At 36.3% G+C, this 13,770-nt stretch overlaps 1 protein-coding gene across 8 annotated transcripts in view; it reads left to right on the forward strand.

Moving 5' to 3' along the window:
* G3BP2 (G3BP stress granule assembly factor 2) overlaps nucleotides 1-12,585 on the forward strand; it is an 83,773-nt gene extending 71,188 nt beyond the window's left edge. For 4 of the 8 annotated variants that reach the window (XM_015138515.3, XM_015138513.3, XM_015138514.2 and 1 more), the window contains exons 7-12: nucleotides 125-305; nucleotides 1,299-1,397; nucleotides 6,312-6,414; nucleotides 7,870-7,998; nucleotides 8,559-8,677; nucleotides 9,628-12,585. In XM_015138515.3, coding sequence (XP_014994001.1) covers nucleotides 125-305; nucleotides 1,299-1,397; nucleotides 6,312-6,414; nucleotides 7,870-7,998; nucleotides 8,559-8,677; nucleotides 9,628-9,900 — 904 coding nt within the window. In that variant the 3' untranslated portion in view covers nucleotides 9,901-12,585. 8 annotated transcript variants of the gene reach the window in all.
* The last annotated feature ends 1,185 nt before the right edge of the window (nucleotides 12,586-13,770 follow it).

The following is a 13,770-nucleotide window of genomic DNA, read 5'->3' on the forward strand; positions in this document are numbered from 1 at the left end:
TTTGAATACTTTGTAGATCTAGAACAGGTTATTGGCATATAACTAGTTACACCTATTGGATTAGAGAGAAATTGAATTTTGTCTTGAACTCCCACTAAAAAGTGAACTAAATATTTTATTGTAGTAATGGCATAGAGGAGCCTTTGGAAGAATCCTCTCATGAACCTGAACCTGAGACAGAATCTGAAACAAAGACTGAAGAGCTGAAACCACAAGTGGAGGAGAAGAACTTAGAAGAATTAGAGGAGAAATCTACTACTCCTCCTCCGGCAGAACCTGTTTCTCTGCCACAAGAACCACCAAAGGTTAGATCAAAGAACTCTTTAGACTTACAACATCACATGTTCAAATTTGGTGCTGTTAATGAAGTATGACCTTTCTCTATTATGTTAAATTGTTTAGTAAATTACTTTATGTATATGAAAGAAGCTGTGGGGTTTTTTTTTTTGTTATCTGAAAAAATGTTATTGTTTCCCTGCCCCGCAAAATACCCCCTAAGACTGAAATTTATAACTTAAGATGAATCCTTCCTTGTGTGTATGCATTGTTTAGTAGCTTAAATGAAATTATTTGGATCCATGTATAGAGCTGTCAGTTGTTCTTTCATTCTGTATTAAATTCTCTGAGCACAGATGCACCAGGAATCATGCAGTTTCCCAACTTAAACAAGTTGGTCTGTAATTAAAAGAAGAGATACCTGTTGTTTGTGGTTTAAATGGGATCAGTTTCCTTTCTACACCAATTAAACTATCTTGGAAAGATGAGTGACATCCTTAGTGTATCATGTAAGCCTACCTGAAACTTCTTTTATCTTTCTTCAAAGCCAAAGGTTAAAGTATATTTGGGTAGTGATAGGAGGAGATTCTTTGTTCAATTTGTGAATGTCAGAGTTTCCAGCTAATACTCTCTTCTTTCCTATCCTTCCCTCTCCCCTTAACACCATCACACACCCTATCTTACCCCCAAAGGGGAAATAAATTGTTTCTGTTAGGTTCGGGCTTTTCTAGCATGTTTGTTAGTGGTTTTGTTTGCCACTTGCTCATCTACTTAGAGTACGTAGGAACTTGCTTGTGGTTTTATTTACTAGTCAGACAAAACAGTTACAAATAAGCTTGCATAATGAGATTTTGAAAGCTGGCACATAGACTGGCATGTGTCTGTGTGCCTTTCTTTTAGGAGTCTTCCAATATAGAGCAATAGTTTAGAAATGAAAAGAAAATATATATTTGGAAGTTTCCCTATAGGAATGTTGGTGGTTTTCCATGATTAGTAGTCTAGGTTTGTTGCATTTCCTGCAGGCTTTCTCCTGGGCTTCAGTGACCAGTAAAAACCTGCCTCCTAGTGGTACTGTTTCTTCCTCTGGAATTCCACCCCATGTTAAAGCACCAGTCTCACAGGTAACCAATCTGTGAACACATTGGATTGTATCCTTGTTACATTGCCAAATGCTTATTTTTTAAGTACTTTTAAAAATGAGTCAATCAGAAATTATGGATTAAATATACAAAAAACTTGTATTGTATGTCAGTGCACCCACTTTAAATGTCAGATCTCCATTCATCATCTACATAGGTGGTATTTGGGGTTTGGGTGTGTGAAATACAGATTAAGTTGGTTTTTACCAATATATAATATTGTCATTTAAAAGGCTTCTTAAAATAACAAAAAGAATGTTCCTTTTTCAAAAGCTTCAAATTCTATTTAGCAAAAATATTTTAGGTAAGAAATTTGGAGAGGCACAAAGTAGTGTGGCGTACTAAAGAATCGTTTTTTTTTTTTAAACAAACAAAAAAAACCAGGAAACTTTTTAACATACGCTGCCTAAGCTCTCGCTGTGTAAGTGGTTCACACCACTTAATTGAAGCCTGTACCAACTTATGACTGTAGTGTTCACCTTAACTGATCATTCTAGTATTCTGCTTTTTGTCTGTTTGTCATCTTACCCATTTCAGAGCTTTCAAAAATGTGAAAATAAGACACTGCCTACCTAAGAAGTTTGTTAGATTTAGTTTAGAATGAACTAAATTATAATTAAGTTTATCAGCATATAAAGGGTGTCCAATTTTTTCCCTACATTTTGCATTAAGCTTCATTCCACTAGAAAATTTATGTTTAAAACGTTAGTGTATAAATATATCTTTTATACATTCTAAACAGTGAAATTTTGAGGTTTTAAAAGTAATTTTTGGTGGTTCTGGTGTGGGGACAGGTAATCAGCTACATAAAAGTAGAATACGCCCATAATAACTTTTTTTTTTTTTTTTCCATTTGGATGTTCAGGAAATACATGGTTACCCTTATGTAAGATGGTCACCCAGAGTTCCATCTTAACAGAGGAAGTTAGTTTGTGCAGTATTGTTTGTACTTTTCAACCCATCCGAAGACCCAATAAATGACTTTTGGCCCTTCTTTTGGAATCTTCATTTCCTGTCAGATTTGGATTTGGAACCTTTGGATTATTTTATTTCAGAGAATTTAAACAGTTAAAAGTTAAAATAGCTTGTGCTTATGCCTTTGATATGTGCCAAGCATTGTGTGAAGCACTTTTTATTCATTCTCAGTGAATTCTCACAACCACCTGTGGGTACTATTATTTCTATTTTAGAGACAGAAAAATTGAGGTCTAGAGTAACTCACAGACATTTATGTACATAGTATGGGTGGGCTTTGAAGTCATGCAGTTGGACACAAGTCCATATGTGGCTCATGTAAATGTTTATTTTTTTGAGACAGGGTCTCGCTCTGTCGTCTAGGCTGGAGTGCACTGGCAGTGGCAGTGGCGCTCTCTCGGCTCACTGCAACCTCCACCTGCCCAGCTCAAGTGATTCTCCTGCTTCAGCCTCCTGAATAGCTGGGATTATAGGTGCCCGCCACCAAGCCTGGCTAATTTTTGTATTTTTAGTAGAGACGGGGTTTCGCTGTGTAGGCCAGGCTGGTCTCAAACTCCTGACGTCAAGTGATCCACCAGCGTTGGCCTGCCAAAGGGTGGGGATTACAGGCATGAGCCACTGCGCCCAGCCTCCTGTAGACTTTATGCAGTTATCCAGCACCTTGGTGTGGAGAGTTGTGTATCTTATCTGTATTTACATCAAAGAGGACTCTAAGACATGCCTGATTAAATCTTAGCCTCTTGCCCAGAAAAATACCTTCATATTTATCTTAAGTAATTTTCCTTAAGTGTGTATTTTTGAAGTTAGTCTTCAAGATGTAGGAAATGAAGTTGTATTTCCTATGCCACCCCTTTAATAAAACAAAAATTTTAAATGTTTAGAATTTAAACTTTAAAAGAACTTCTAATCTCTTTAGGCTATACTTGAAATGGATTCATGATATTTCTACTTGATTTAATACTCCTTCAATTTTAGTTTGTTGCTTGTGTGTAGTATTCGTTTCCTTGTACTTTGAACATAGATTATTGATAAAAGGAAATTAATTCCAGGGTATTGGTAGGCATTAACTTAGAAGTAGGTAAGTTAATTTCTTGAATAAAAGATTTTGTCTGGAAATTTACTAGCTCACCTAAAGAACTTATGTTTAATTGAAGGGCTTATTATTTGTGGTTATACCTGCTTTTATTGACTTGATTTGATGGTTCTGTACTTACTTGATATTCTGTTTGACCTTCATTTGTGGGTTTGTCATTTGATCATACTTTCTGGTTGCATGGAATTAATTTTAAGGCCCTCTACTGTGTGGCATATTGGCCATTTTATCTGTTCAGAACAACTAGTTTTAATCATGAAACTGGAGACCTGAAGAATTATAAGGATGCAGCTGGCTTAGTTAACATGTGTCAATCAGTTACTGAAGGAGACAGTGTTAGCTTTTTGTTCTTGTATTTTTCTTAAATTGGCATCATCAAATATCTAATTACAGTCAGATTCCTAAATCAATGGCATGAATTATTTGTAAGATGTTGGAAGTTATCAATATTTAACTTTATCTGCTTTTAATTTTCGTCCTTAAAGAATAAGGAAGAACTTTATTTTGCTACTTGTAGTTACTCGTGTTTTGATAATCCGTTCTGAAAAGAATTTAAATCAGTCAAGACCAGGGCCTCAAATTCTTTGATAACATTTGGATTGGATGAGTCTAAGGTTTTTCTTAAATTTTGTAATAAAGGTACATTTATTATTTTTATTAATTGTCAGTAATACACTCTTTATTAAACTTTGACACAGTACATTTATTTTCTGTTTACATTCATACTGAAGTATGCTTTTAGACCCCCTTAGTTGAAGTTTCTAAATAACTGCTTTTTCCAGCATCACATTTTGCATCAAATTACTGTATAGAATTAAACCCCAAATACAGATAGCAGTGGTCTCAGGGCTGTCACTTACATATCCTTGTCAGACATAGAACATTATCTTGCATGTTTTGGGTCAGAGAACTAAAAATGTAATTTAATTTAAATGAACCAATAGTTACTGAACATCTATGTCTAATAGCACTGTGCTTGGTTCTTTGGGTGATGTAAAAGTAAGTTAAGATATGGGCCTTGGGCACTGGTGTGCCTGTAGTCTCAGCTACTTGGGAGGCTGAGGCAGGAGGATCACTTGAGCCCAGGAATTTGAGGTTACAGTGAGCTATGATTGTGCCTCTGCACTCCAGCCTGGGCAATAGAGTAAGACTGTGTCTCTCTAAAAAAATAAAAGATACAGACCTTATAGGAGTAAATACATATAAATAACAACAATAAAACCTGGAGATAGTTAAAAATATTCATTTTGTAACTAGTAGAATTCTAGAATATGGTAAGCAACTTCATCTTGAGGGAAATAGGACATTGACATAGAGGAAAACAATTTAGGAAGAGGCAGGCAAACCTGGTTAAACTGTTAGCATAGGAGTTAATATTCCTTTTGGTTACAGTGGCTGAAATCATTTACATTAAATTGTCATTTTTGAAAGAAGCATTTTGTGTCAAAATTTGTCCTTGTAAATTGCAATATCTGTTATATAAATGATTAAAGAGTTTGTGTCACTGCATAGACTGAGATCCTCAGAGATGACCACTTATTTATTTATTTATTTATTTTCTTTGAGAAGGAGTTTCACTCTTGTTGGCCAGGCTGGAGTGCAGTGGCGTGATCTTGGCTCACTGCAACCTCCGCCTCCCGGGTTCAAGCGATTCTCCTGCCTCAGCCTCCCAAGTAGCTGGGAATACAGGTGCCTGCCACCACGCCCAGCTAATTTTTTGTATTTTTAGTAGAGACTGGGTTTCGCCATATTGGGCAGGCTGGTCTCAAACTCCTGACCTCAGGTGATCCCCCCGGCTTGGCCTTGTGCTGGGATTACAGGAAGATGACCATCTTTAAAGATGGGACTGAAATTACTAGCTTTCTGAGTTGAGAACATGTTCTCCATACTCTCTTGGGTGTTTTCAGCATCCTTTGTAGGTTCATATATTTGTCTCTCCTTGGACCATAAATATTTGGGTAGTAGAAGGTCTGAAGAGGTTGGGAATACTGAAAATGCTGTTGTCTTGAGGAAAAGGTAATAGCAGATGCCGATGTAATTTTGTTTTTAAAATAATTATATGTTTAATTCAGCAGTTGGCAGAAGCTTTTGGGAGGCACCTTAAATTGTCCTATTACTCCCAGTCCCCCCTAGTTAAGGAGAATCGTTGGGGCCAATACTTCAAATGCATATTTTTCTCATAAGGAAGAACAGTAGGAAGCTAAAGGACTTTTAACTATTTGAGATGCTACATACAAGTTTCTATAAGTTTGTCATTTTTTTAATATGCATTTTAAACTTAAAGGTAGCAGTTTTAGGTGTTAGAGCAAGCTAATTTTTATACTTTGAACTATAAAAATACTGATTTTAAGATTATGGGCAGAGATTTAGGCAGTACTACTGAGCGCTGTTATATTTAAAGGATAGCAAACTAGATTTTTAGAAATTATGTGTTATGTATTCTTGTCTGAGATGAAGATAGCTTTTAATTTTGTTTATGTATTTACATGGAGTGGTTCATCTTGCATTTTTGTGATTTTTTTTTTTTTGGTAGCAATACCTTTTATGCTATTTCAGTGTTGATATAACTTTGAAAAAATGTGACTGTAAAAAGCAGCTTATTGTGAGTTACACAGCATTAAGTGGGAAAACAAAAGCTACCTACAGTCCTAGATTGGTACAGAATATCTTGATAAAAATTTATTTTTCTCATACATAGGACACTATGTTAAAAACATTCTAAACTTAAAACTGCTGTTTTGTCTGCTAGTGACTTGTTGTTAGTTGCTTTGGTTGGTTTTTCTCCTGTGGAGTGTTTTTTATAATGTTTTTTTTTCTTTATATTTTAGCCAAGAGTTGAAGCTAAACCAGAAGTTCAGTCTCAGCCACCTCGTGTGCGTGAACAACGACCTAGAGAACGACCTGGTTTTCCTCCTAGAGGACCAAGACCAGGTGAGTCAGCTCTTTTATAGCCTTTAGCATTTAACATTTGTAAGGTTGGAAAACACTGAATTTTAAAAAACCAAGAAACTATGATGTGTTCTATACACAGACCCATATAGTCTCAAATTGCTTAAAGATGTGATGTGAGCAATCCACTAAAATAGTGTCTGGGGCCGAATAACCAATTTTTAGGGAGGATTGGTTGACATGCCATGGTGACATATTTTGAAGGTGTAAAAGACGTTAACAAGTCTTTTTTTTTTTTTTTTTTTTTGAGATGGAGTTTCACTCTTTGTTGCCCAGGCTGGAGTGCAATGGCACCATCTCGGCTCACTGCAACCTCTGCCTCCCAGGTTCAAGCGATTCTCCTTTCTCAGCCTCCCTAGTAGCTGGGAATATAGGCATGTGCCACCAGGCCCAGCTAATTTTGTATTTTTAGTAGAGACGGGGTTTCTCCATGTTGTTGGTCAGGCTGGTCTCGAACTCCCGACCTCAGGTTATCCACCCGCCTCGGCCTCCCAAAGTGCTGGGATTACAGGCGTGAGCCACTGCGCCTGGCCTAGTCACTGGTTTTAAGAGTTCAAAACCAAGTTGCCAATAACCTACTCTCTCAGCACTCTTATCTCTTCACAGATAAACAATAAGCACATTTTGATTCTTAGGTATTAAGTTGCCATGATTTTTGACTTGTTTACATTGTTAGCTATACATGTAATACCTTTATTTGAACTCTGTAAGAATGTTTAGATTGCTTTGGGGAGGAGATGGGAGAGATGGAGATAGTTTATATCACATTTACAATGTTAATTTTTTTTTAAAGTGATACGTTACTGAACTAGAAGTCCTAAATTTGTCACTGATTAAACTTAGGATCTGGAGTGAGACCCTTAAATTCTGAGCTGCTTTTATGTCAAATATTACACAAATTATTCTTGTATTGCCTATTTTCCTCACTGTGTTCCTCGTGTTATTGGGAGAATCATAAGATTTTATGTGTATATATATACATATACACTAATATGTATAGACTACATAAATGTGATAATTGCTGTTAAAATTTACTGATTTGCTGTAATGTCATACAGCCAAAGAATTTTGAATTTCAAAAGACTAAGCAAATATTTAGTAGAGCTGTACCTCACTGTCTGAAATCTGCTTGGTTCCTGGGTGATGGCAACAGTTTGGTTAAGGAGGAATACCTGTACTGGTATTTGATTTTTGTATAATCCAGTAGATCTAGAAGAAGCTATTTTAGCAACCTAGTCATTGTCCTCACTTTACATTTTAGTGTCATGCTGTTTTCTAACCTACTAGTAATAAGTAGTTTTGCCTCTTTTTCAAGAAGCTCACCAACTCTTATTAAACTAAAACAGGAATATCAATATTGTGATTTTTACATTCATTCTGTTGAAGTAGTTTTTATGATATTGTAAACTTTAATATCTGCTCTATTTCTGTTCTCAGGCAGAGGAGATATGGAACAGAATGACTCTGACAACCGTAGAATAATTCGCTATCCAGATAGTCATCAACTTTTTGTTGGTAACTTGCCACATGATATTGATGAAAATGAACTAAAAGAATTCTTCATGAGTAAGTGATTTATTTTGCTGTAGAAGTTTTTTAATTATTTTAAATTAAGAGGCATATGGAGCTTTTTAAATGACTATTTTAAAAAAATGTTTCTCTGTTTATACTGTGTCCAGCTACCAGACTCACCTTAATTGTGCAGAAGGGAGTAGGCTATCTCAGATGTTTCTCAGTGACTGCTTAGTGTTGATTTCGCCTGGCTCGACAGTGTTTAGAAGAAACAGCTGGATAAATCAGTCATAAATTCAGAGATAAAGAATTCATTTGGCAAACGGGTCAATATATTAGGAGAAAACACATTGTCTTTCCAGAGTTACACAGTTTACGTATGAAAGGACTAACAAAGATGCAGAAAGGTAACACAACAGGCAGGCAGGCTACTTGGTATCTTAGGTGATTGCCTGCTTCAGTAAATGTAGGTTGGCTATCACTGTGTGTAGAAGCTTGCAAGTTTTATTTTAAAATGGATCAGGGAGATTAAGATTATTCATCCTGAACAGTTTGAGCCATCAAGGTATTCTGTTAAAAATATTTAACCCTTGATGTAATGTATATTTTCACAGGTTTTGGAAACGTTGTGGAACTTCGCATCAATACCAAGGGTGTTGGGGGAAAGCTTCCAAATTTTGGTTTTGTGGTTTTTGATGACTCTGAACCAGTTCAGAGAATCTTAATTGCAAAAGTAAGTGATTTAAAGGGCATAATTCAAGACTTTATTATTTCGTTGTATATATTAATTTGGGGTATTTAAAAACCATAGAAAATCTTTTAATAATAAAGCTAAAAATAGTTATTAAATGGTATTTATGCAAAGAATAAAGATTTGTTAGCAGTTTGTGGATCATTTTAAATTTTGTTACTTGCTTTGCTGAAGAAGGTGGGAAAGATTGCATGTTAAGAATTTTGGCTGGGTATAGTGACTCACACTTGTAATCCCAGCACTTTGGGAGGTTAAGGCAGGAGGATTGCTTGAGCTCAGGAGAGTTCAAGACCAGCCTGGGCAACAGTGAGATATTGTCTTTTTTTTTTTTTTTTTTTTTTTTTTTTTGAGATGGAGTCTCGCTCTGCCGCCCAGGCTGGAGTGCAATGGCCGGATCTCAGCTCACTGCAAGCTCCGCCTCCCGGGTTCACGCCATTCTCCTGCCTCAGCCTCCCGAGTAGTTGGGACTACAGGCGCCCGCCACCTCGCCCGGCTAATTTTTTGTATTTTTAGTAGAGACGGGGTTTCACCGTGTTAGCCAGGATGGTCTCGATCTCCTGACCTCGTGATCCGCCCGTCTCGGCCTCCCAAAGTGCTGGGATTACAGGCTTGAGCCACCGCGCCCGGCCAAGACATTGTCTTTACAAAAAAAGAAAAATAGTCGGCCATGGTGGTGGACACCTATAATCCCAGCTACTCAGGAGGCTGAGGTGGGAGGATCACTTGAGCCCGGGATGTCAAGGCTGCAGTGAGCCATGCTTGTGCCACTGGCTGTCACCAGCCTGGGTGACAGCTGAGACCCTGTCTCTGGGGGCAGGGGGCTTATAAAAGTGTTTTGTTCCTTATGCTTATCTAACTTACCTGTTCAGAGTAATACATTTCTACTGCTGTCTAACCTGCCCATGTAAATATTTTTCTCCTCTTTTATAAAGCCAATTATGTTTCGAGGGGAAGTACGTTTAAATGTTGAAGAGAAAAAAACAAGAGCTGCAAGAGAGCGAGAAACCAGAGGTGGTGGTGATGATCGCAGGGATATTAGGCGCAATGATCGAGGTCCTGGTGGTCCACGTGGAATTGTGGGTGGTGGAATGATGCGTGATCGTGATGGAAGAGGACCTCCTCCAAGGGGTGGCATGGCACAGAAACTTGGCTCTGGAAGAGGAACCGGGCAAATGGAAGGCCGCTTCACAGGACAGCGTCGCTGAAGCTCCACTGTTGGCAAAGTCTTGGCAGTGGTACATTATTCATCGTGTTTGCATTCTTGTTAATTTTTTTTTTGGCTTTGGAATGTGACACAGCCTTTTTGATCATTTCTTTGATGTGAAAAGCATCTTTTGGTTATCATTTAAATTGAGGTGGACATTATTTCCCCAATTTCACAACAGGATTCACATTGTTAATTTATAAATCTAGACTTGGAGAATTAAGGACTGAGAAATGACCATATCTTAAACTATCTACGACAAAGTGAACTTAAAAGGACATGCCCACTGAATTCAGGTCCTTTGAGTCAAAAAAAAATCTTCTGCTGCACATTTTGTTTAAGTGTTACTGTTTCTGCCTGTTAATGTTGGGAACACAAATAGTGCAATTTGTGCAATTGGAGAATCTTGCCTTTTTTCTTGGCTCCCCCCAAAAATACAAACCAACAGAAACTTGTTATGCACTCATCAAAATGTACTAATGGGTACTCTGAACTCATTAACATTGACATCTGCAACAGGAGGCAACAGGGAAAAAAATCTTTCATCTTCTTTTCCGGTAGAGAATAGTTTGTGAAATGATGAGGGCATTTTATCTGCTTGCTGTGACCAGCGTGTGTACACATAAACCTTAACAAGACTACAAGTATATTCCAGAAGGAAGTCATTTTAGTTATGAACTAAATAACAAAAATTAGAACTTCAAATGCGATGGTCTTGACTATTAGACCAGATTTAGTAGCTCCATATCTAAGATTTTTCTACCTGCCCCTCTTCAGTACAGGGATGGCTGGCTGCTCAACACACTCCTCCTCCCCTTTTTTCCTTTCTTTAAGCTGTGTACAGTGAAAATTGTCTTTACTGTATTTTTGTTCTCTGGTAATGTAATAAGCATGATGGTGCCTTCTATTAATACATCATTCCAGTCTTGCTGGTAATTTTGTACAGTATAGTGTATGAATTGCTGTGCTGCAAAGCCAAACAGCTGCAAAATGTTGGAAAATCATCGAAATGTATAAAAATTGCAGTATCTTTAAAATCAGTAAAATGGACTAGCATATTATTTATCTTGTTCTTCAGTTAACAACTTTGTGTTATCTGTGGGAGGGAGGGAGTCTTGTGTGTTTGTGGGGAGAGGGAAGGAGGAAGTCAGTTATTTGAGTAAGTCTCTAGTTGACTTTTCTCTTAGCTCGAATGTGGACCTTGAAACGTATCACTTCAGGGCTTGGAAAAGTCAGTCAACTTGACGTACATTTTTAGTGACATTTTAAAAGCAGTCAGATTCCATAAATGGCAAGTAAGCCTGAAGTGAGGATACTGCAATTTTCGGAGAAAAGAACAGCAGCTCTTTAAGTGTTTGCATTTTCTATTTGGGGGGCAGGGAACTGTCATTCATTTTGCACAATTCTTGAACTGATGTCAGCACCCGAGTGGCTCCTGAATTTAAGTCTGGGACGACATCTTTTATTTTTACATGAATCTTTAAACAATTCTGTGAGCAGAGTTTGTAGCTGCTGGATTATTGTCTGTCTTTATAGCAAGTTCCAGTAAACCACAAGTATGGCAAAGCTTATCCAATTTTGTGCTTGGAGCAATCAGTACATACCAGTTTCTGATGTTTCAGGCAGGAGTGGGGTAAATAAGTGTGACCACTTAAAGCTGCTCGTTAGCATGGAAGACTTCTCCATTCTATCTTTGTAAAACAGACAGGATATGCACTTGACATAGTAGCAAATTGGTTCTGAATTAGGCAACTGTTTGCTATTTAGTAAACTAGCAAATGATACCTGTATTTTGTTCTTCATGTACTGGGCAATATGAGTAAAATCTGTCCCTTTTTCTCCCTTTGAAAGAGGTCTTCCATGTTTGAGGGAAAGTCTTGCACTATTGCATATATTTTGGGGACACGGATTTTCATAGTTTCCATTTTTGGGGGGTTTAAGGATTTTTTTTTTTTCTGTTTGAAACAGTTTTATACTTTCTGATGTATAGTACTTGAAGTTCTTACCAGAAAATTACTTTGGAGTTTTGAAGCCTTTATTAATACTACTTTTAAAGAAGCAGTTGTTTTATTGTCATTGTTTTTTTCCCCCAAGCATATTTTCTTCTATTTCTGTTTATATATATATATACACACACACACATATATATACATGTATATATATGTACATATATATAATTTCCAATTCAGGATATTGCCCTGCCATCCATGAAAACTGTTCTGGCACCAAAAGTAATGACAAATGTTAAGTGTAATAATAGAAAAGTAGAGCAAAGAGCCATTCAGCTTCAGTCTTTACGTACCATGAATAAAACATTAAAACATCATATGGAGAAGTTTACATGGTGATTGTTCACCTGCAGTACTGTGGACTTTCAACATTTTGTCCTCTTTTCAGTGAAACAGAGTAAAAATATTCATCTACCATTACTGTTATTTGCTGATTTTGTTTTATTTTTTGATGGTAATATTCTATCCTTATGACACTATTGCAACCAAATTGGCTTTACCATCTTGGCTTTAGTAGGTATAGAAAACAATGGATTACCATCTTTATTGCTGTAATGTGTTAAGCATTATATGCTAGTAGAATCTAGTTTAATTGTTTCAGGTGGAAAGTATTCTTTGAGTTTCCATATTGAATGTGTTTGGACTAAACAAACAATAAACTACTGATGTCTGCAGCATTTATCTATGTCCCTAATTTAATCTATAGTTTTTATTGTTCCCAAATGTTTTCTCCCAGTTGCACTTCATACAAACTAAGTGGAAATAATAAGCAGTGGGTTTTAGAACAATTTCTTATATGTGAAATTTGATATATAAAAAAGGTAAAACATTTAAGTAACACTTGACTATTCTAAGAGATCTATCCCAATCCAGTTAGACAGCTGGTATACATGTTGAATGTTAGAATAATAAGTAGTAAGAATGATGAGAATGATCTAAAGCAGATTACAACCTTGGATTTTCTAAAGTATTTCTGCCTTGCATCTTACAAGAAAGGAGAAAGGAAGGGAGGAGCAGATTGAATTTATCAAGCTCTACAAAAATATTGATGTAATCATTAGCCATATATAGTCATGCTTTCAATGAAAAATGAGGTCCTAAGGCATGTGTAATTTCAGAACTTGAACCTTTTCCTTCCTAAAGGGGATGATATTGTTGAATTTTATCTACTATTAATAACACTTTAAGATTTCTAAATCAGTATTTGCAAACTTGTACTGGGAAGAAACCAGAATAACCATTGCTTCATCTTAGGGGGAAGGAAGACTTAAACCTTTTGTAAACTGACTTCTAATTATAATGTAATAATTTATCTAACTCTGGCTATGGAAAAACATTTTTTAAAGGGGATACAATGTATATCCCACACTGCTGAAAATAGGTTCAAATATGAAAGATCAAATTAGTACTTGGTCCTGGGAATTTCTATGGAACAACATATTTGAAAACAGCCACTCAAGAAGTTGAGTTGCTCATCATAATTTATATTTTAGCTACAGATCAATAGATACCCTTGAATTTTTTTTTTTTTTAGTTTTATGTTTATAAGACTTCCTAGTTAGAAGACTATTTTGATCAGTTTGATGCCAGTGCTCTCATGTAAAATTACTGGATAAACAATTTAAGTCATGAAAGAAATTTGTGATTTAAGTACATTCACATAGAAAATAATTTGCACATTATTCCTAAAGAAGTCTCTGGCAGTTTTTGATAAGGACTGAAGTCTAATCTGTTTATGTAGTACATGTACTCATTATGTTTCACATGCTTCAGAAATATAAGAAGTCTAGAATATATGAAATTTTTCAAAAGTCTTTTTAGCATTATCAAATGTTGGGCAAAATACTGTAAGTGCAGATTCA

Source organism: Macaca mulatta, chromosome 5, assembly GCF_049350105.2.
Source record: "Macaca mulatta isolate MMU2019108-1 chromosome 5, T2T-MMU8v2.0, whole genome shotgun sequence".
In the NCBI taxonomy this organism is placed as follows: Eukaryota; Metazoa; Chordata; class Mammalia; order Primates; family Cercopithecidae; genus Macaca; species Macaca mulatta.